Source organism: Herpailurus yagouaroundi, unplaced genomic scaffold, assembly GCF_014898765.1.
Source record: "Herpailurus yagouaroundi ecotype Mexico unplaced genomic scaffold, PumYag 308, whole genome shotgun sequence".
In the NCBI taxonomy this organism is placed as follows: Eukaryota; Metazoa; Chordata; class Mammalia; order Carnivora; family Felidae; genus Herpailurus; species Herpailurus yagouaroundi.
In genome coordinates, this window is record NW_024412525.1 from 2,356,491 (window position 1) to 2,378,099 (window position 21,609).

The 21,609-nt window shown below is 56.5% G+C and overlaps 1 protein-coding gene across 1 annotated transcript; it reads right to left on the reverse strand.

The window, feature by feature from the left end:
• Positions 1-3,206: 3,206 nt before the first annotated feature.
• On the reverse strand, positions 3,207-20,226 carry LAD1 (ladinin 1). Its single transcript, XM_040462101.1, has 10 exons — positions 20,095-20,226; positions 10,743-10,880; positions 8,388-9,213; positions 7,771-7,875; positions 6,891-6,934; positions 5,432-5,504; positions 5,191-5,328; positions 4,582-4,668; positions 4,242-4,316; positions 3,207-3,897 (listed from the first exon to the last, which is right to left on the reverse strand). Exons 1-10 carry the CDS (start codon positions 20,130-20,132, stop codon positions 3,892-3,894), a joined length of 1,530 nt encoding a protein of 509 aa, XP_040318035.1. The 5' UTR covers positions 20,133-20,226; the 3' UTR covers positions 3,207-3,891.
• Positions 20,227-21,609: the final 1,383 nt, after the last annotated feature.

Below are 21,609 nucleotides of genomic sequence, written 5' to 3' on the forward strand. Positions count from 1 at the left end.
GAAGTGCGTCTCCCCCCCCCCCCCCCCCGCCACGCCCAGGGCTTTAAGATCAAGCAGTACAGGACCGTGATTGGCTAAACCTACTAGACTGTGAGATACATAGGTCAGGGCCCAGGGTTTTTTGTGGTTTGCTTGCATGGATATGCCCACAGCCCCTAGCACAGTGCCCAGGGCATCTTGCAGCACAGTACGTGATGGAAATAAAACGGAGGGGGAAGGCAAGTCTGGCAGCAGCCGAGCTAACTCCCCCGCTCAGTGTCTCTGGGTCAAGGCCCGTGTCCTACCTCTGAAGAAGGAACGCCCCTCCTCTGGGCCAGGCCCACTCCTCCCGTGTGCCCCCCGGCCCTTCCAGCCCCTGCCCATCAGGGATGTACACTCTTGTCTGTTTCTCTGTGGATGAAGAAAGCCAATCTCCCCCTCCCTCCTCCACCCCTGCCTGACCACACACCCATGCTTCCCAGTCCTTGACTCTCCTCTCATCCTGCTGCCCTGGGAGCCACTATGTGGCACCAACAGCCATCATTTCTGCATCCCCTGCGTGCAGGACTTCCACTCGCTGCTCATCCACTCTATCACACTCCTGCCCCATCAACTCAGCTGAGACTGTCCCCTCCATGGTCCCCAGTGGCCTCTGAGCCCAAGGGCCTGATTCCCCCACCTCCAGGCTGATCCCTGCCATGTGGTCCTCCATCCTGCTGGGAGATCCGTGGCACGGCAAGCTGGGGCCAGGTGCCTGCCGGTCAGCATCCTGGGGGAGAAGGACCCTAGGGAGGCAGAGAAGAGGCAGGTGGTGGGAGCAGACTGACAGAGGAACGGTGAGCAACCAGGCTGTCCGGAGAGAGATGGAAGAAAAGTATTATCATCCTCTTTCCTGTCTAGCCCACAACGGCCCAGCCTTGCTTTGCGCCCTGGCCTGGAACCTTTTAGAATTTAAGAATTGTTGGTCTTAAATTTTCCCTTAACTCGAGCCACTTTAAGTGGTTTACTGTTCCTCGTAAGCCCAACAGTCCTTCAAACGGGCCATAATTTGTTTGCACAGATGCCTGGGAGAGAGAGGGACCTGGGCACCTCAATTGCCACAGATCCCCATGGGAAAAATCCAGTAGGTTCTCACTGTTCATGGACTATGTGAGGTTCTCACAAACCGTTCTAAAGCAGGGATTTAATTCGGAGAACAGGGAGGCAGTGAGTCAGTGAGAAAGTCTAGCCACTTTCCAGCAGCCACATCTTGATACGACAGGGCTGTTTCCGACCTGTCCGTGGATGTCCCTGTCCCTGCAGGTAGATATACAGTGCTAGCGGTAGCAAGGAAGGGGAGACAAAGGCTGGTCCCCACCCAGAATTGCACTGGAAGAAGCGTATACTGGAACACTGCTTGCAGATTCAAGGGCCCACGAGAGAGCGGGCTATGTGTGAGGTCCCAAGGCCATGAGGGCAGGCAAGCAGACAGGGCAAGGAGTGGTGGGGGGATGCGTGGGGGGACCTGCTCTGTCTGCAGAGGGTGCTCGATGTCACCTCCTCCAAGAGGCCTCCCCTGTCCACTCAGCCAGCCAGTCTCCGCCGTGCTGCATTTCGTCCTCACACCCGTTCCCAGCTGAAATTATCTTGTGCATAGATTTGTCTCCTTGTTGGGGGGCTGGCCCCCTGACAGGAATGAGGTCAGGGCCTTTGTGGGGGGGGGAATCCATGAATGCTAGGGACAAAGAGTCACGAGGTCGTGTCCCTCAACACTCTGTCCTGCGGCCTGTCCTTGATGGTCACCCCCAGAGAGGGTGTGCAGCTGCCAGGACACCCCAGACACCCAGGACCAAGCCATCCCCCTCAGGCCCCACTCAGGCTTCTACTCTAGAAGGTTTCTGGGAGCCTCTCCCAAGAAAAGTCTATGCGAGGACAGTTCTTGTCTGCTGAACAAATTCGCCTGCCAGGGGACTTTCCAAAGTTTAGAATAGACCATCATAAGTCTTTAGGTCCCTGTTTGAACCCTGAGTTCCCAGCAGGTCCTTTGAGTCTCTGGGCAAAGCTCATCACACTCCTCCCCCTGCCCCTGGTTTCGTCCAGCAGTGGAGGCCATGGGGAGTGAGGAGGGCTAAGCCTGTGGGCCGGGAGACAGAAGAGAGGAGTGGGTCTGGGGTCTTCCCTCCCAGGAAGCGAAGGGGCCTGGGGGGTCCCAAGCCCCTCCGCAGTCCGCCTTCGTCCCCCAACCTCGGGGGGAGGCAGTGGGGTGCAGGGCAGTGCCTCCACATCCCACTGTCCCTAGCTCGGTGCAGGCACAGGACCAGCCACAGGAGACCCAGTAGCTGAAAATGGGCCAGTCTGGGGTCACTGGGAGGTCTGAACAGATGGGGCCCCGAGGGCCTTCTGTCCCCCAGTCCACAGGACCCAAGATAGGAGCCCTCACTCACAATCACAAAGGCTGGGACAAGGCTGGTGGTCCCTGGCTGGCTGCTTCTGTCCCACAAGCTTTGGGAACTGGGGCCTGATGATGGCCTTAAGGGTGGTGTTCTGAGAAACCCTGGAGTTTTCCAGGTATGTCTGCAGGCAGAGGACAAAGGGGAAGCGGGCAGGGCTCTGCACTTACTCTCCCCCACCTCCCCCAGCTGGTTCTGGGTAAAACCAGAGCAGTCTGGAAGAAGAGTTCTAATGAAGTTCAAATGAAAAACTAACTAAGTAAACGTGTGGGTGTGTGTATATGTGTGTGTATGCGTCTATGTGTGCGTGTATAGTATATAAGTATATATGTATATATGTGTGTGCATATGTGTGTGTGTATATATTACATAGTGTATACGTGTGAGATATGTGTGTGTACACATGCATGTGTGTATACACACACACACACACACACACACACACACACACACACACATTTTTCAATTACAGCATTAAAGGGTTGGATAGGGCACCGGACTGACCAGGTTGGGTTTGTCCTAGATTCTCAGAAAGCTCAGCAGTCTCCAAGCCCACATGGGCCATGATGCTGGGGAGGACTGGCTTGGGGGAGAATGTGTTTGGGGAAGTGTGACAGCAGGCCTGGTACTGTAGGTGGCAGTTCTGCCCTCCACCAAGTTCCCATGCTAGGATAGGGCAGCAGCCCGCCTGAATGTGAGGAAAAGAGGGGCTGCAGGGAGAATGGCAACTGACCCCTCCCCTCAGTCCAGTCACAACAATGATGAACCTGGTTAAAAAGCACACCTTCCAGGAAGGAATCCATTTTTAAGGTATTATTAGTCACTTACACCTGAGAGTGAGCGAGTGTATCAGACCTTTCCTGAGAACAGCTTTTTCAGAAAGAGGGTGAAGGGGCGCACAAAAAGGCACTGAGCTCCCGGCGAGAGCCGCAGGCCAAGGAAGTGAGAGGAAAACAAAGCGGGGAGGGGGGCCCATGGAAGACAGTGCAACTCCTTTACAACCCAGCCGATGGGCCTCAGCAAGCTGGAAGCAGGCCCGGGGGCTAAGGTGCGTAAATCCAGGCCTCAGCGAGGGACACCACAGGCGCGTGGAGGCACCTGCTGGGAGCAGATCACAGAGGTGACCCTGAGGTTCTTCAGAGACAGTACCGCCCTGACCCTGGACGTGAGCAGGAACTATCTCCGGACGGGGTGTGGAGGTCACACGGTGCTGACGAGAACCAACGCTGTGCTGACACTGGGTCCCGGGATCTGCTGCGCCCGCAGTGGGGTGAGAAGGTGCCGGGGGCAGGGGGGACACCTGCCCCCGGATGCTGGGCTGGGCAGGAGCTGGTTGAGTCTCCCCGACACTCCCGGCCCCAGGTCCAGAGCCAGAAAGGGGGCAAGGGCAATGAGAGACAGGAATGCTGCTGGAGACAGGGCCCGGCCTGAGGGAGGGCCCCTGAGATGCAGACCTTGCAGGTCTGTCCCGGCAGAGGGCTCGTCACACCTGTGGGGGCAAAGGTCTGTCAGAAAAGACAAGGAGGTTCCTAGAACTGGGAGGGAAAGGGGGCCTCCGGACAGGAAGGCATCCCTTTGCCCAAGGCCCACACTCATACCAGAGACCCCAAACCTGCTGGTTCATGTTGGGGGCGGGGAGGGGCTTTGCAAAGCTGCAGGGAAAGCAAAGCCAGATCGGGGTTCAATCAGCATTCTCAAGTTTGGGTCAAACAAGCTTGAGAGCAGAACCAGGGTATCCCGGGTACTAGACTGTGCAGCTGGAGGCCAATTAGTGTGTACGTGGGGGTGAGGGGTGGAGTCTCCCCAGGCCCGGCCCCTCTCTGCTCCGCTCACCTCTGCCTCCAGGAAGGAATCTGCTTTCTTTCCCAACTGGGTCCTCCTGGTGGCTGCCGGCTGTTTCTGCACCTCCTGGTTTGGGACATCAGGGTTTGGGGGGGGAACCAAGGCTGACTGCGGAGGGACTCGGGAACCCAAGGTTCCTCCCCTTCCTGAGAGGGAAGACCCCAGACCCACTCCTTCTCTCTTCTGCCTTCTGGCCCACAGGCTTACCCTCCTCACTCCCCATGGTCTCCACTGCTGGAGCTCTGTTTCTCTCAGGGCTGTCCCTTCTCTCACCCGGGTCATTCTACCACAAAAAGCCTGTAGCACGAGATCTCGGGGAGGGACGAGGTACCTGGGGGTTCTGATCTCCAGATTCCTGGGTCCTGCTGATCCACAGGTTGAGCCTTGATGTCACAGCCCCTGAGAGCCTCATGTTCTCCTGAAAAGAAAGCTTTGCATCTCAGGGCTTGGGGCGGCTGGCAACGGGATGGCATTTTCAGAGGTCCTGGCACAGGGACATGACTCTGCCTCACTCCCGTATCCACCTAGCACGTGCCACATACGCCCCGGAAGGCCCCCGACTGTCCCCCAGGGAATGCTGCACACAGCTTGGGAGACGGGCTAATGAACAGCAACTCGAGTCAACGGCAGGTTCTGCCAAAACAGACATGAGAAAACGTGGAGCTTTCTTTTTGAGAGAGTGCAAGTGGGGGAGGGGCAGAGAGAGGGGGACCGTGGACCTGAAGCGGGCTCTGTGCTGAGAGCAGCGAGCCCGACATGGGGCCCGAGCTCATGAATCGTGAGATCACAACCTGAGCCAAAGTCGGACGCTCAACCGACTGAGCCACCCAGGCGCCCCGGAAAACACGGAGCTTTCTAGTATTGCCAGGGTCAAGTTCTGCATTTGGAGGCCTCAGGCCTAATCAGCCTGAAGACACCCAGCTGGGCCTGAGCCCCTCACCTTCCGGCTGGAGGCTGGGTCTGCTTGGCTCTGGCCCACCAGCTCCTTCTCGAAGAGCTGGCGCTTGCTGGCTACGCCCACGGGAGCCACAAAGAACTCGGTGCGGGAGGAGCCTGGAGACTTGACCGATTCCGACCTCTGGAAAGAGAACACCGATGGCTGGCCCACGAGGGTGACGTGCACAGACCACACTTACCACGCTCATCAGGTGCCCCGGCCCCTCCACGAGAGCCCTGCCCACCTGAACAGCGGTGTGGTATCTCTCCAACTTCTCGCCTAACTTGACTGTGCTGGCCGGGAGCCTCACGCTGGCGCTGTGGGACGGGAGGACGGGACAAAACAGGTGAGACGGCTGCGCCGGGCCCGCCTGGGCCCCGAACCGTACCCACCTACCCTTTTGGCAAAGAGAAGATGGCCTCCATCACCGAATGAGGCGAGAATGACTTGGCCAAAGTGAAAAACTACAGGAAAGTCCAGGGACTTTCGTCACCTCCCCAGAAACATCCCCACTCAGCAGGACACCCCCAGGGTCAGAAATATCTGCCATTCCCCCCCCCCCCCCATTCTTGTCACTGGACCTCACACACATCTCCTGAATCTCCTTCCTCTCTACCTTCCGCAGCGCTGTAGTCCCCTTCCCCGACCCCCTCTGCTGGCCACCCTGAGCTCTCCCCCACTGCCACCAGACCACTCCTACCCCAGACAAAGCCCAACCTGTCCTCAACAGCTCAAACCTCGCAGGCCACAGGGCAGGGACCAAACTCCCTGACACAGCATACAAGGCTCTCATGGTCTGGTCCCTGACTCCTCCCCGACACCAGCATCTACCCCACCCCCCGACCCCTTTCTCCGCGGGCTTATGTGCCAGTTAGCTAGATACCTCACGCTTTTCATACTCTGTGCTTTTACTCGTGCTGTTCCCTCCATCTCAAGTCCCAGTCAGGAGTCGAGTGCTCCGTGATGTACTCTCCAGCTCCCGCAGGCTGGGTGGCTGCAGCCACTTTGGGGTTCCATTCCTGTCCCTGCACCTCCCTGCCGGGGCGGGGGAGGCGGCTCTCGCAAGTTTAATAGTCTGATGTGAGGTGCCGAACAGAATCAGCCGTGCCTCATTCATATGTGCACCCCGTGCCACCACCGTCACCCCACGCCTCGCCTGGGATAGTTGGCCTGTACAAATGTTTAGGGGCAGGTGGACACAGCACGAGTGCACAGGATTCCTCGTGCTCGAGCACAGGTGCTTTCCAGACCCCATTTCAGCTTCCTTCTTTCAAAACACAGTCCTCAAACTACTCGCATCAAAATTATGGGGCACGGCGATGCTTATGACGCATGGAGACTTGCGGGTCCCCCTGCGTTGGGTCTGCTGAAAGTCGTGGCTTCCCCTTCCCTGCGCTGCTCATGGTCCTCCTCCCCCTCCCCACCCCAACCTCCTCCACCTTCAGAGCCCCACCCAAGCCCCGCCTCCTCTAAGAAGCCTTCCCCGTTCCCCGCCCCCCCATCCCTGTTCCATCTCCCTGGGCCTCGGTCCCTCATGTTGGTCCAGTCCCCCCGCAGGGTCTGGAGCCCTGGCCGAGGACTGCACCTTCCCCTCGGGTGCTCTATGGCACAGCCTGGCATAAGGAATACGGGTGGCAGTCGCTCAGCAAACACAGACTGAACATGACCAGATCAGACAAAGCCAGAGCCTCCAGGCCCCTGACCTGCGTGTTAAGGTTGTTTCTGAGTTGTCTTTCCTGGAGTTCATCTGAAACAAGAAGGATAGTCTCTGATGAGTGACAGTCCCCAGGAGGCCAGGGCCCTCCTCGAGGGAAAGGCTTAGCTTTCTGAACACTTCCTCTTCCTCCAACCCCCAACCAAACCTCCGTAAAAGATCCTCCTCTTGTCTGGGAGACACCTGCCTCCACCCACCAGGCCAGGTCAGAAGCCCCTCCCTGGCCCCACCGCCACCACCAGCTCAACCATCTGTTTTCCTGTCTGCCTCCCTACTGCCCATAAGCCCTGCCAGGCAGGGACCAGCCCTGATCAATATCAGGCATCCAGCTTCCTCCCCAGGGCCTGGCACACATCAGGGGCACAAAGCACAGTCAGTCAAAAATAAGTGAACCACCCAGTGAACCAAGGAACTAAGAGTAAATTACCAGAAATTGAGAAGAGAGTTCCCAGTCCATATCACTTGTACCACTGGGGCAGAGGCAGAGTAGGGAGCGCTTGGAGAGCCCCACTGCTCTTGGCTCCTACCCTTCCCCGCTGCTCAAGCCTCCTGGGTGGGATCAGGAACTGCTGAAGGCAGGGGTGGGGCCCCGGCCACGGAACCTGCCTGATGCCCTCTTCCTGCAGCTCTGGCCTTGTCCACTAGGTGGGGCTGCTCAGTCTCATCCACACCAACCCTCTGGGTCATTAACTGGCTCTCCTTCACTTAACCCAAGTCATCCGCTCTTGGCTACCCATGGGAATCCAAAACACCTCTCTATCCAACGGATCCACTTGATATCTAACCTAAGGCCCCAATGCTGGGATAGATGCTGGTTTCCCCAGGTTGCCCTCCAGGGGACTGGAGACAAAGGTACCCTGGGCTCTCACCCGAAAGGAGATGGTCCTGGGGCTGGAGCGTTTGAGGGAGCTGCTGTAGGTGGCCTGAGTGGGTGAGGGTGTGTCCACCTCTTCCTCCTTGCTGGGGACTTTCACCTGGATGGAGTGGGGGAGTGTCATACGGGAGGTCGGGGGAGCCCGAAGCCCAAGCTGCCATGGGGACCCCATGTGGCCTGGCTCATCCCAAGAGCTGCAGGAGGAAGAGGAGAAGAAAACAGTCCTGCCCCTCTGCCTCTGCTGTGAGGACGGTGGACACAGTTCCGTGGGGCCAGGCCACCAGGCAGAACTTTCCAGCAGAACTTCTGGAAGGACGTGAGGTTTCCCCAGAGTCTGCTGGTGTCCTGAAATCCAGGCCCTGGATCACGAGGGGGTTCAGGGTGGCAGGTGCTCCCTGGCAACACAGCTGATGCCCTTTTCAGCTGCCAACTGCCTGCCCTTGCCTCAAGCGTCCCCTATTCTGACAGTGATTGGAAGCAGGTAGGGAGAGAGGAAATTGCCAAATCCAGCCCCACGGTGAGAGGACAGGAGACAGCAAGGGAGCCAGAGACCACCCAGGGCAGGATGAGAGGGGCACGTGCAGGGATGGGAGGGGCGGGGGCACTGCCAACCTGGAGTGTGATGGGCGGGAGGTGGGAAGTCACAGTCGGAGAGTCTGGCACGCCCTGTTCTCCCAGCTCTGCCAAGGACGGGGGGCTCTTCTCAGAGAGGGCACTTCCCCTCTGCTCTGTGGTGGCGGGCTGGCCTCCCCCAGAAGCCAGCCGCCCCCCTGCCTGGGGCTGTCCCAAGGCTGCCAGCCTCTTTGGAGCCAGCTTTGTCTCTGCCGCTGAGGTCTTCTCGGACACCAGAGACTTCTCAAAGAGCAATGCTTTCTGAGAAACCAGTCTCCTTTCTGAGTCTGATGTCTTCCCTGGGGCCAGCAACTTCTCAGAGCCACTTGTTTTTTCTAGAATGGCCTTCTTCTCTGAGATGGTTCTTTTCTCTGACACAGAAGTTTTCTCAGGTCCCGGGGCCTTCTCCGAGATGGAGAACTCCTCTGAGACCAGTCTCTTTCCAGGGGCTAATGTCTTCTCTGGGACGGAGGACTTCTCTGAGATAGGGGGCTTCTCTGAGACCCCCTTCTTCCCGCCTTCTGCCTCTTGGCCCGCCAAGCTCTCCTCCTCCCTGGCCCAAGGGCCCCGCTGCTCCCGGCTCAGTCTCCGGCGAGGAGGCAGCTCCGCCTCCTTCTTGGGCATGAGGGGCTGCGGCTTGGCCTGCTCTGGGCCGGAGCTGTCCCTTCTCTCCTCTGCCTCCCGCTGGACAGGGGCCTGTGCAGCCTCCACTGCCTGCCGCCTCTGCCTCCGCTCCTGCCGTGTCCTGAGGGTGGCCTGGCTGTCCTCATCTTTAGAGGCTGAGGTCTGCGGCTTGGGCACCTCGGCTTCCTCCACGCTGGGCAATCTAGGCCAGAAGATGGAGAAGGGGTGGGAGATAAGTATCAGAGGCTATCAGAGACGGGAGACACCCTGGGGTGTACCTGACCCAATGGGGATGCTTCCAGGGCCACCGGGGAGGCACCCCACCCCCCATCACTTAAAGAAAGATCACTTTTTTTTTTTTTTTCAACGTTTATTTATTTTTGGGACAGAGAGAGACAGAGCATGAACGGGGGAGGGGCAGAGAGAGAGGGAGACACAGAATCGGAAACAGGCTCCAGGCTCTGAGCCATCAGCCCAGAGCCCGACGCGGGGCTCGAACTCACGGACCGCGAGATCGTGACCTGGCTGAAGTCGGACGCTTAACCGACTGCGCCACCCAGGCGCCCCAAAGAAAGATCACTTTTAACCGCCTTTACATATTGGGTTTCCACGAAGTCATTTGAACAATGCGCACCACGTTTTTAAAAAGTTTATATACCCCTATAAGGTCCAACTCTGCATGTTGAGACCAGCCAACAAACACTGACTGAACAAGTTTGTCTGCGCTGGGCCCCGTGCCGGGTGGCGGAAGTCAAAAGGAATAAATGCAGTGCTCGCCCCCTGAGAGCTTAGATCAAGACCAGAGACATTCGGGGACTTGTCAAAGGTCGCACAGATGATCAGTGGTGGAGCTGAGAGGACAGCGCTAAGCTCTGACACGCCATCCTGCACTCCCGTTAGCCACAGTGGTGGCCACGGGCACTGGGGCAGCTCGGGGCGCACACCCTGTTCCCCCTTCTCTTGGGGACCCAAGGGAACACGAGCAACATGAGAGGACTGTCCTAAACCCGTAGCACTTGACCTCCAGCAAAAGGAGATTCTTTTCCTTCCTCACCACCCTACTCTCTATGTGAATTGGGGCAAGTGAATTCACTGTCTAGGCCTCAGCATCCAAATCTGCAAACCAGGCCTGTTGGGTGAAACGAGACTCATTCCACGTGATTGCCCAGCACAGTCCTGGCCCACAGGGGACTTCCATTCCCTCATAACCCTAAAATCCAGGCGGCAAGAGTAGCCACCGCATCCCTCCCCTCAGAAGTGAATTATGGAGGTTCCGGGTTACAGGGGAGACAGCCTGGGTTGTGGAAAGAGTTGAGCCCACAGAGCCTGACCGATCCAGATGGCGAGTCCGGCTCTGCCAACCTTAGGTGTGCAATCTCAGCAAGTCACCTGTGTGTGCTCTTTGACCCAGTTTCTCCATCTGTAAAATGGGTTAATGATACCTCTCTCCTGGGGATACTGTAAGGATTAAATGACTTCTATCCACCAAATGTGCAGCAAAGTATCGGCTCACGGATAGCATCAGCGTATAGTGATTCTGGTTCCGAAGAGGGTGGAGGCGGGCAGCGTGGAGGAGGGTCTAGGGAAGGTGAGGAGCTTGAAGGACATCTGCGGACCCTTCATCTCATTCCCCAGGCACCCCCAGTACTTGGTCTGTCTGGGGCAGCTAAGTCCATCCGGGTCACCTGGGACAGGGAAATGGTGCCTCGTCCCCCACCCTGACCCAAGCACCTCTGGGCAGCCGGCGTGTGTCCATTCTGAGCGAGCTTGGGAGCTTCCTCGTCCGTGGCCGAGCTCAGATTGCGGTGTCGCCGCCGGCGCTCTCGCTTCTGCTCCTCCTCATCTTCTAGAGTCCACTGCCTGGCCAGGCTGGGGGAGGGGGGGTGGAGAGGATCAGTGCAGCCCAGGCAAGACTCCTGGGTCCCCGGATACCTGTTCCCAGGGCAGACCCCTACGGGGCTGGGAGAAGACAACAAATACCCTCTAAGCCTGGGCCGTCTGTAGGTGGTTATGGCGCACTTGAAAGATGGCTGGGCTGGGGCGCCTGGTGGCTCAGTCAGTCGAGCGTCCGACTTCAGCTCAGGTCATGATCCCCGGGTCTGTGAGTTCGAGCCCCACGTCGGGCTCTGTGCTGACAGCCCAGAACCTGGAGCCTGTTTCGGATTCTGTGTCTCCCTCTCTCTGACCCTCCCCCATTCATGCTCTGTGTCTGTCTCAAAAATAAATAAACATTTAAAAAAATAATAAGAAAACAAAAAAAGAAAGAAACATGGCTGGGCTGAACTGAGACGTGCCGGAATTGTAACACACACAGGTAGTCCCAAGTCGTAATATGACAAACAGAATGTAGAGTATCTTGTTAATAATTCTGCTTATTGGGGCACCTGGGTGGGTCAGTAGGCTAAGCATCTGACTTCAGCTCAGGTACTGATCTCTCGGTTCATGAGTTCGAGCCCCGCATCAGTGCAGAGCCTGCTTCGGATCCTCTGTCTCCCTCGCTCCCTGCCCATCCCCTGTACTCTCTCTTTCTCTCTCTCTCTCTCTCAGAAATAAACATTTAAAAAATAAAAATAATTCCATATGTTGATTACATGCTGAAATAATATTTTGGATACCCTGGGATAAATGAGACCTATTATGAAAATTAATCATCTGTTTCTTTTCACTTTTTTAGTGTGTCTCATAGAAAATTTACAATTTTAACATGGTTCATATTTGTGGCTCACATTACATGTCAATTAAATTTCAAATAAAGGTACTACAAGGATTTGGATCAGACCAGAGTTTCCTATCCCGGGTACCACTGAGATTTCAGCTGGGTCACTTCATGTGGAGGGGCTGTGCTGAATTTAGGATGTTGAACAGCATCCCTAACCTCTACCCACTAGAGATACCTTAGCACCACCCCCCACTTGTGACAACCAAAAATGTCTCCTGTCTTTGCCATGTCCCCTGGGGGACAAAACCACCCAGGATGACAAACACTGGGTTGGACTTGACTCTGGAATCCAGAGTGGGAAGGTGGGGCCTCCCTCTCTAGGGGTGACTAGGAACATGGGAGGGTGGGCACAGTTCTGCCTGAAGGAGGGAGATAAACTTGACAAGTTCCTTTTTCTTTTGGATCCTGGATTCTTAGATAATATTCATCAATGGACAATGGCAGAGAAACTTTCTCAGAGGTTCCCAACAACCCGCGGGATTTCTCAGCCGTTCAGAATGGGGAGACTCACAAATAAGGCCAATTACACCTGGGAAAGGTTCCAATATCCACTTCCCTTCTCAGGAGCTCTTTGGCCTCTCTCACCTTCTAGACCCAGCTTTCATTTGTCGGGGAGCAAGGGGACTCCATACACTCTATTTTGGGTTCCTGCCCCAGTCATCCTGCATTCACAGGACCAATCAGGCACTCCCACAGCCAGTCACCCACCCACCCACCCACCTCCTTCCGCACTCACCACCTGCCCATCTAGCCACCTGTCAATCCAAACAGCCATCCACCCAGTCACCCCCCATTTCCCTGCCCAATCCCAGCCACCCACCAATCATCTTTAGCCACCTGCCCTACCATCCCCCCCTCCCCCCCCCCCGCCTCACTGCCAGCCCACCCCATCTTCCATCCAACCACCCTTCCATCCCAAGCGAAGAGCAAATACGTCTCGAAGCAACTGCAATGGGCCAGCAAGTCAGCAACGGGGGGGGTTCACAGAACAAGGCAACGTCCCTTCCCTAAAGGTACCTACTATCGAGTGAGAAAGAAAAGCGTGTCCACCAATAACTCCCCCAACCAAAGCAAAGAAATTGCTCTGCAGGGGAGAGAATGATTACTGTAGGCCAAGATTACCAAGAAAGGCTCACGGACAAGACTGAACGAACCTGGGCTGGACCTAGGGGGGTGAACAGGATTTTAATAGAGGTGACAGGGGGCTGGAGAGCATCTGGCAGTCCAGGCAGAAAGGAGGGCCTGAGCAAGCCTAGAGGTTAGAGGTAGGGGGGTTGGCGGAGCAAGAAGATGTGCTTCACCCAGAGCCCTGGGAGAAAGTTTGGGCTGAGAGTAGCATGCCCTGAGAGTCAGCAGAGCAAGCCCTCTCTGGAGCCTTCCTATGACTCCCCCAGTGCTATCTGGGGCCCCACAGATAGGAAGAGTCTGGAAAAGGCCTTCTTCTTCCCTCCCAGAGTTACTGTAAGGCCTTCCTTTTGCCACTATCAGGTGTCTCTCCCAGCCTATCCCTCTGCCCAGCCCTATACCTTCTAGACCTTTTCCCCTCTTGCAGAGTATTGCCAGGCAACCAAGACTCAACTGAAGGAACAGACGTGTTTTTGGGGGGAAAAAAAATCATGCAAACCCACAAATTTTGCAAACAGAATCGCATATGAAAAGCACCTATGGAGCCTCCAAGGAAAGATTCCTCAAGACCGCCTCTTGTAAGGCTGAGTCTACTCCTCCTCCCCTGGTGCACATCCCCCTCTTTCCTCTTCCTTGATTTTCTTTACTAAAATGAGGAGAAGGAGCCACACGATGGCTCCGATCTGGTTTTCTAAGTCCAACATCGTGCTGATCCAACATTCACGAAGTAATTTTTGAGCACTGACGACGTGCCAGGCATAGTTCCGGGGCCCGGCGTGCAACAGAGAAGAAGACGGACAGAGTTCTTCCCGCCACGGAGCACATAGTGCAGGGGGCCGGGGTGCGGTCAGTGAGCAAGGAAATGAGCACATGGACAATGCAACGTCAGCAAGGGACACAGGACAAGAGAACCAGGTAAGGGGTAAGAGAGGGAGGAGAGGGCCCTCTGAGAAGAAGCCAGAGGAGCCGCATCTGGAGGCAAGGTGGCCCAGGAGGAGGGCACAGCAAGTGCCAAGGTGTGACAGCTGGCTGTTTGGAGGAAGGGAGACCCAGAGCCAGAATATGGCCTGCAGGGACCTTGGACAGGGAGGAGAGGCCAGAGAAAAGGCCTTCCTAGACCAGAGAAAGAATGTGGGTTGTACTCAAGTGTGCTGGAGAGCCATTGGATAGTTTTACATAGAGGAATGACATGACACAATTTATTGTTATGATGATGATGATGATGATTATTATTATTATCTCTAGCTGCCGAAGGAAAAAGAATTGAGGGTGGCAGAGGGAGAAGGGAAACAGGAGCACCCATCAGGAGGCTCCTGCAATGGCCCAGGTGAGAGCTATGCCGGCGGTGGTGAACTTGGTAGCGACAGACAGAAGGAAAAAGGGATGGACTGGGAACACATTTTGAAGACAGAGCCAAAGGGGGATTGTGGATGCAGAGGAGAAAAAAAGAAGAAACAAGGAAAACTAGATTTCTGGCCTGGGCAGTTCCTGGTGCTGTTAGTACGATGGGAAAGATCAGGGGAGGAAGGAGTTTAGGGAGCTGGTGGGGGGAGGAAAATTCCATTTCCGGCTTGTTTGGGGTGAGGAGAAGAAAAGGAGACCAAGGAGACTGGAGGGCGGAGTGTGAACCTGGAGGGAGGAATGAGGTCCTGTCCAAGACCACAGGGGCAGGAGGTGGTGGGGACAAGAAGACCAGCACAGAGTAGAGAGAACAGAAGTGTCTGCTCCACAGGAAGCCAGCTCGACGGATTGGGCTGGAGCCAGGCTGGACCAGCAAGGGAAGAATGGGAGTCAAAACCGAGGGACCGGTGGTGAGAGCCCGCAACTCTTTGGAGAAACTTTCCTCAGAGGAAAGCAAATAAAATGGGACAGTGCTAGAGCAGAATGTGGACTCAAAGAATAACTTTTTTTTTTTTTTTTACATTTATTTATTTTTGAGAGAGAGAGAGAGAGCGTGAGTGGGGCAGAGAAAAGAAGGAGACACAGAATCCGAAGCCGGCTCCAGGCTCCAAGCTGTCAGCACAGACGCAGGGCTTGGCCCCGCGAACTGCGAGATCATGACCTGAGCCAAAGTCAGCCACTCAACCAACTGAGCCACTCAGGCACCACTTAAGAAATGATTCTTTTTTAATATTTTATGTATTGATATTTATTTATTTATTTACTTATTTATTTGTTTGGACAGAATGTGAGCAGGGCAGGGGAGGGGCAGAGAGAGTGGGAGACACAGAATCCAAAGCAGGCTCCAGACTCTGAGCTGTCAGCGCAGAGCCAAGGAGGGACTTGAACTCATGAACAGCAAGATCATGACTTGAGCTGAAGTTGGATGCTCAACCGACTGAGCCACCCAGGTGCCCCCCAGGAGTGGTTTTTTAATTGAGGTGTAATTTATATACAATAGACACACATCAAGTTTTGTTTTCTTTTTAAAGCCAGGCAAATGAAGGGGAGTAGAGAAGGTATGAGAAGTTAGGAAGGATGGTGTGAGGCTGTTGTCCTGCAGGGAGAGGAGAGACCACAGGCCAGGGTGCCTCTCATCTCCAGCATGCACCACGGCTCTTGGCACACAAGTGCCAGTGAATGTGGAATGAACAAGTGTGACCGTCGACTCTCAGATGTGCAGGCCTCTCCTCCTCCCTGAGAACCGAAAGCCTCTGTCTTGACAAGGAAGAGAACAAAGCAGGGACAAATCCTCAGCTCCCCAAAGGCAACCTGCCCATCTCTTACGAGCCAGGTTCTGATGCCCTCCCATTCCTCAGCTGAAGTTGGTTCACAAGAGATCATCAATTCGCGTGTGGTAAATGAATGATCAATCTTCAGATACACATAGCCTACAGGGGTCATGTGAAGGCCTATGGGAATCTTGTTTAAGTTCTGAGGTCAAGGCCATAAGGCTTTGATTGCAACCCTTCTCCACCAGACGTGGAAATGCCAACTTCATCGGGTTCTCATCTGAGGCCATGTTTTCAGCTCTCTCCTTCTCGGGACTTATTCCCTCCCCCTATGAACACTTTGGGACCAGCTCTCGTCCTCCAAAGCTGAAGGATCCATCCACGGGAAAGTGCCCCACAAAGCCGGAAGCTCTTCTCCCCTGACCACACCCAGCTGGGCTGGGCTGGAGCCTCCAGGATTCCTTGGTCCTGAGCAACCCCGTTCCCACACGCTCCTCTCAGCCCTGGGGGAAGCAGCTTATTTGTTTATTCTCCAGTGGGGCCATATATGGAGTGTGATCTGCCAGAGCCTGGTCTCAGAAATGACTCACCAACCCCCCCCCACCCCTCCCCAGGGCAGCCCTAACCCTAAGGGGTCTCCAGGGCTGGAACTGCAGGAGGTGAGGCCCAGGTGTCCTTGAATGTCCACCAGTTTTAGGCCATGACCCCACAGTGCACCCAAGGTGGCTTGGTCACTCCCCTGCTGCTCACGAATCATGGGGCTGCCTTCAACCCCTGGCAAAACATGAATCACTTCACCTTCACCACCTTCACCACCACCCCACCCCGGGGGAGAAATGCTATTGCCAATAACTTGCTATCAGATGAGGAAACGGATAGAACTGGGGGGAAGGACGGGCAGGTGTCAGTATCCAGGAGGGGCCTCCGCAGGTATAGTTGTCGAAACCCCCGTAATAAATAAATGATAACGAAGGGCCTTAGAACCTTTAGCAGCACACAACTATTTGTGGAATATGGTAAATAGCTCAATAAATGAAGGAACCAAGAAGTAAAGGTAGTAACATAGAAGTGCTTACTATAATGCCAGGCACTGTTCTAAGTATTTTACAAATAACATTGACATTAAACCTCACAACAGCCCTGTGAGGAAAGGTGGTGTTATCCCCATTTCACAGACGAGGAAATGGAAAGTCACTGGGGCTAGTAAATTTCCCAAGATACCACAACTAATAAAATAACAATAATAATAATAATAATAATAATAATAATAAGATTCCATCCTAGGTCAGCCTCTCACAAGCCCGTACCCTTAACCACAATACCAAATGCTGGTAAAGGATGTCCTGGGAGGGCTGTCCCTCAGCCAGAGTGAGGACCCACCTTCTTAAGAGCCCAACAGGGTATATATTCAGAGGAAGGAGCAGGGGAGGCTGGGAGGGCCTCTGACCTTGTGCGCTTCCCCACCCCAGGACAGGCCAGAGGTCATGGGAGAGCAGAGGTTTGGGAAAGCCCGGTGGCCACCACATTGACCAGAGCCAGGCCCAGGATGGAACCCGGGTCCCACCATCCAGGAGTCCCAGTCACTCTCACCAGCTGATGCCACAGCCCTAGGAGGCTGCCCCACCACACCCACCTTCGCCACAACCCTTTCCTCTGCCTCCTGGCCTTCATTCGGAGACAACACCCCTGTCTTTGCCTCCATGTAGGGCTGCTACCCTCCCCAATACAGCACTCACACCGCTCTCAGCTGCTGCAGACCAGACAGAAGTTAGATCTAAGGAAGAAACCCCTTCTCCCCTGCCCTGCAGGGGACCTCAAAATAAGCTTGAAAAACAGATCAAGGCTCAGCTGCTCTGGTTAAAGTAGAGGAAGCGGGGGGGGGGGGGCAGTCTGCCCCAGAAGCATCTGTAGAACCCCGGACCTCAAGGAGCAGGATTTGCAAACCTCTGAAGGAAACAGGAGCTGGGAGGCCCAGCTCTGACTGGCTGTAGGACTTTGGGCCAGTCTTCAACCCCTGAGGGAGACAGGTCTCTGGTTCCCCTTCTGCACAATGAGGGGTCACCACAGGTGGTCACTGAAGTCCCCTCTAGCCCTGATGGTCTAGGGAGAGGTGTCAGGGGAGGGCAGTGCTGGGAGGTAGGAGGTCTGCTCAAGGCCCAGGTAGGGAAATGATTAACCGCTGGCTACTCAGTCCCAGGCACTCTCAGACCCACCCTTCACCCCCTGCAGACAGGCTCCGCCCAGCCTCTACCGTCACCCAGCCAGCCAAGGGAGGAAAGGACGAGGCCACTAACCAGGGCGCCCTGCCAGCCAGCTCACCGCTGCCCCCAGCCCAGGGCTGGAGCATCTGAATTCCTACTTCGCACCAAGGCTAGGCTGCAGGCCGGCCCTTAGCTCCCCACCTGGGCCCTGGCTGGAGCCACATGGGTCACACCCTCACCATAGTCCTCCCCAGCCTGGGAGACTCGGTTGACAGTGACTCACAGCCCTTTCCCTCCTGCCCGCTGAGGCTTGTTGTTCACGAAGGGAGCAGGGAAGGAGCGGTCCTCTGTTCCAGGTGCCTCATCAGGGTGACTGTTGGCAGCAGCTGTGTCTGCCCACGGGGCTCTGTGAGGGCTGGGGCCAGCAGGGAGGGCCGGCCAGGGGCTCCTGTGGCAGGACTGGTTCTCCAGGGCGTGCCTGGCACTGACCCTGGACATCCCGTGGGAACTCGGCCCTACCCCAGCAGCCACAAGTCCATCTGAGCAGTAGACAAGCTAAGACCAGACCCTGCTCCCATTTGTAAAGTTCTCATGCCCCAGCTGCCCACCCACCACACACGCACACCCCATACAGATCCAGGCATGCTCTCAGACACAAAATCACATACATCCCACCCGTCTGTGAGCTCCTGAGGAAGTTGCATGTGGTGTGCATTTTTAACCCAATGCCCTATACTGAGGTCTCCCATAAACATTCACACCAAACAGACTCAGACTCCTAAGGCCCAAACTCAGCCACATAAGAACCTACTACCCACACAGATGCCTCCACACCACACAGGCCATAAACATGTTCGCCCACACATACACCTGCACGTACACATACAGGCACACATCCATAGGCACAGATATGCCCACACCTAGGAGAAAAGACACTCCCACATCAACCCCCATGTACACTGACCCACACACAGAGTCCAAGGTCTGGACCCCCAAGCTCCACCCTCAGCACAGACCTTCCCTGGGGTGTGTCCAACCTCCCTGGCAGCCTAGGTTCCTGTTTTCCAGGGCACTGAGTTCCTTCCATTCTCGGGGCTTACTTTATCCCCTTTCTAGATCCCTTGGGCCCCTCCACATGGGGGGTTACCTGGCCACTGTGCTTCAGAGCAGTGTGAGGTCTTGAGGGTCTGAGGAGGTGGGCCCCCAGCCCTGGGGAGATGAGACTGAGATGCTGGAGAAGTTCTGGGGCCCTTCTGGAGGGAGGGGAAGGAGATTCTAGAGCACTAGAGAATGCCTGAAAGCAGCCTTAATGAGGAAAGCCTGGGGAGGGTGCTGGTCTGCCCCTGCAGAGACTGCCTTGGCCTCAGGATCCAAATGCCCACCTGGGAGGGTCAAAAAGGCCAATTTCTCCTTGGCTGAAGCCTATGGGATCAAAGGAGTAGGAATCCAGCTCAGAGCTACTACGTGGGCCTCAGTTTCCTCAAGGGCAAAATGGGTGTATGTGACAGATGCTGCTGGGGATAAGGAGGTGAACGTGCTCATGTGGACACTTCTGAGCAGAGGTGCAGGGTAGCTCCGAGAGGAGTCACCGGGGGTCACCAGCCACAGTGAGGGGCGCTGCCTCCAGGACAACCCCCCAACCCCCCAGTCTTATCTAACCGTCACAGGATGCCCAGCAGGCAGAGATTAGATACCCGGTTTCCTGACCCTTTGAGGGACTTGCCTACAAATAAGGAACGAGGCACAAAGGGGAACAGCAACTATCCTAGGTGATCCAGCCCAGACACCACCCGAAAATGCCAAACTCAGAATCTGAGCTTCATTGGGGGGGGGGGGGGGGGCGGTGTCTGTTGCACCGTGGTCTCTCAATCCACTGATCCTTCTACTTCCGACCCTCCGAGGAAGTGGTGCCCCCACTCCCCCTCCGCAAGAGGTGCTGAGGGACCCCTCCCCAGGGCCCCCCTCTCCCAGTCTCTACCAGAGAAACGTGACAGCAAGGGAGGCTTGTCTGGAAATGAGGCTCGGCGGCGGTAACTCTTAAACACCTCCCCAAACCCCCAACGCGTCCCCGCAGGGGGTCGTGTTTGAAGGGGGCTCTCCAGGTCGGTCCCAGCCTCCCCCAAGCACCCCGTGTGCGGTCTCAGTCCCCAAGAGGAGGAAAGGAAACCGTCGGGGAGCGAGAACACCGCCCTGTCACTTAAGAGTTCCCCAGTGTGCCCCCGGGGCCCGTCCCCCCTTACGGAGCAGCAGGGCCAGCAGGATCAAGGCTCAGAGCCCGCCTCCCGGGCGGGAAGGGGTGGGGGGTGAGGAGCCGGCGCGCGGAGGAGACCCCGGTGCGGCTCCCCGGGGCCCGCCGCGGCGCTCACCTGGACAGCGCGGACCAGTCCTTCCTGCTGACAGCCATGCCGCTGAGCCCGCGGGCCGCCGTGTGCGCGTGCAGGGCCCGGCGGCCGCCGCCTCACCTGCGCGCCCCTCCCCCGCCGCCCGGCCCAGGTAGGGTCACATGGCCGCTTATCTCGGCCCGCCCGGCCCGCCGCCGCGAGCCGCCTCTCCGGGGTGTGGGCGGCCCCGACAAAGCCGCATTGATCTCCGCCCCGGCCGGCCCGACCGCGCGCCTGCCAGCGCCGGCCAGCTGTCGGACAGGCCGCCGGACGGACCCACGGACGCACAGGCCGGCCCGGGGTCGATCGGCCGCCCGCGGCGAGGGCGGGGGACTTCCTGATCAGAACCAGTCGGACCAGCTCGGCGCTGGGCCGCCTCCTCTCTCGCAGGGTCCTCGCGGGGCCCGGGGTGGCGGGGAGTGGGGCGGCTGGAGGGGACCCGAAGATCGGGGTCAGGCCGAGCACACTGGCGGTAAACCGACTTAGCCCCGTGAAACTTAACGAGCAGAAGCCGAGCGGGAAAGTTAGAGCAGGTACCGTAACCTCGGGTCTGCAGCCCTGGGTGCCTCCCGGGGCCTCGGCACCCCACCCCGCCCCTAATAGCACCCGCCCACCCCTACCCCCGAGATGAGCTGGGTCGTGCTTTCGCCATGCCGCATCCAAAACTGCCAGCGCCCCCTGTAAAGCCAGCATCTCCACAAAATGAGATTTAAGAAGATTCAATTCAGCAAACATTTGAGTGCCCACAGCTCTGAAAACACAATGATGTCAAAGGTACTGTCCTTGCTTTGCTGATACTGGACTTTGGGCTGGAGGGGCAGGGTGTGGAACAGGGCAGAGGAAGATCAGCTTTTCCCCCCGGAAGGAGTGAACCCCGATAACCAGGACTGGAATTTTGGAGCCACTCGAAGGCAACTCAGGCACCACCAGCACCCCCTGGGTCCCTTAAAGGGCCCATCTGGGCTGGTGGGTGTCGGTGCTTTCTAGCCAGGAACCAGCAGCAGGTGGGCAGAGAGAGGGCCAGTCACTGAGCACCCAGAGTCTTATCACCCCTGATGGATCAGAACTGCAACGTCAGCAGCAGCTGTTCCTGGTCTGAGAGGGACGAGAATCAGCCCCAGGTGCCAGGAAAAGAAGATGGAGGAGCGTCAACTGCCAGCACTCTGACCTTGCTCCCCAGCCTGGCCTCCCTTTGGCGCTGACCCAGGACTGATTGTCTCTACGGTGCCCTCCAGCTCTGAGATCTCACAGTGACCAGCAAGCCAGCTGCTGAGTAGAAACCTGGAAACACAGACATAGCTAAGCATCTCCTTCCCCCTAAACACCCCCTCCTCTGGGGAGCCTTCCTTCCTGGCATAGGAGGTGAGGAGTGAAGTTTAAGGAGTGAGTGCTGAACTGGGAGCCTGGAGACTTGGCTTTGAGCTCTGATTCTGCCATTTATGAGCCATGCGACTTGGGCCAAATCACTTCTATGTCGCGGAAATAATGACACTTGCTTCC

What these genes read in the sequence shown, in the direction of transcription:
- LAD1 (XM_040462101.1), bottom strand. Translation starts at nt 20,132, where the DNA reads ATGGCTGTCAGCAGGAAGGACTGGTCCGCGCTGTCCAG. An exon ending in TCCCGCCCATCACACTCCAG is followed by an intron (nt 7,876 to 8,387) that starts GTTGGCAGTGCC and finishes CACTCCATCCAG; the next exon opens with GTGAAAGTCCCCAGCAAGGA. An exon ending in CTGGAGATCAGAACCCCCAG is followed by an intron (nt 4,317 to 4,581) that starts GTACCTCGTCCC and finishes GTCCCAAACCAG; the next exon opens with GAGGTGCAGAAACAGCCGGC.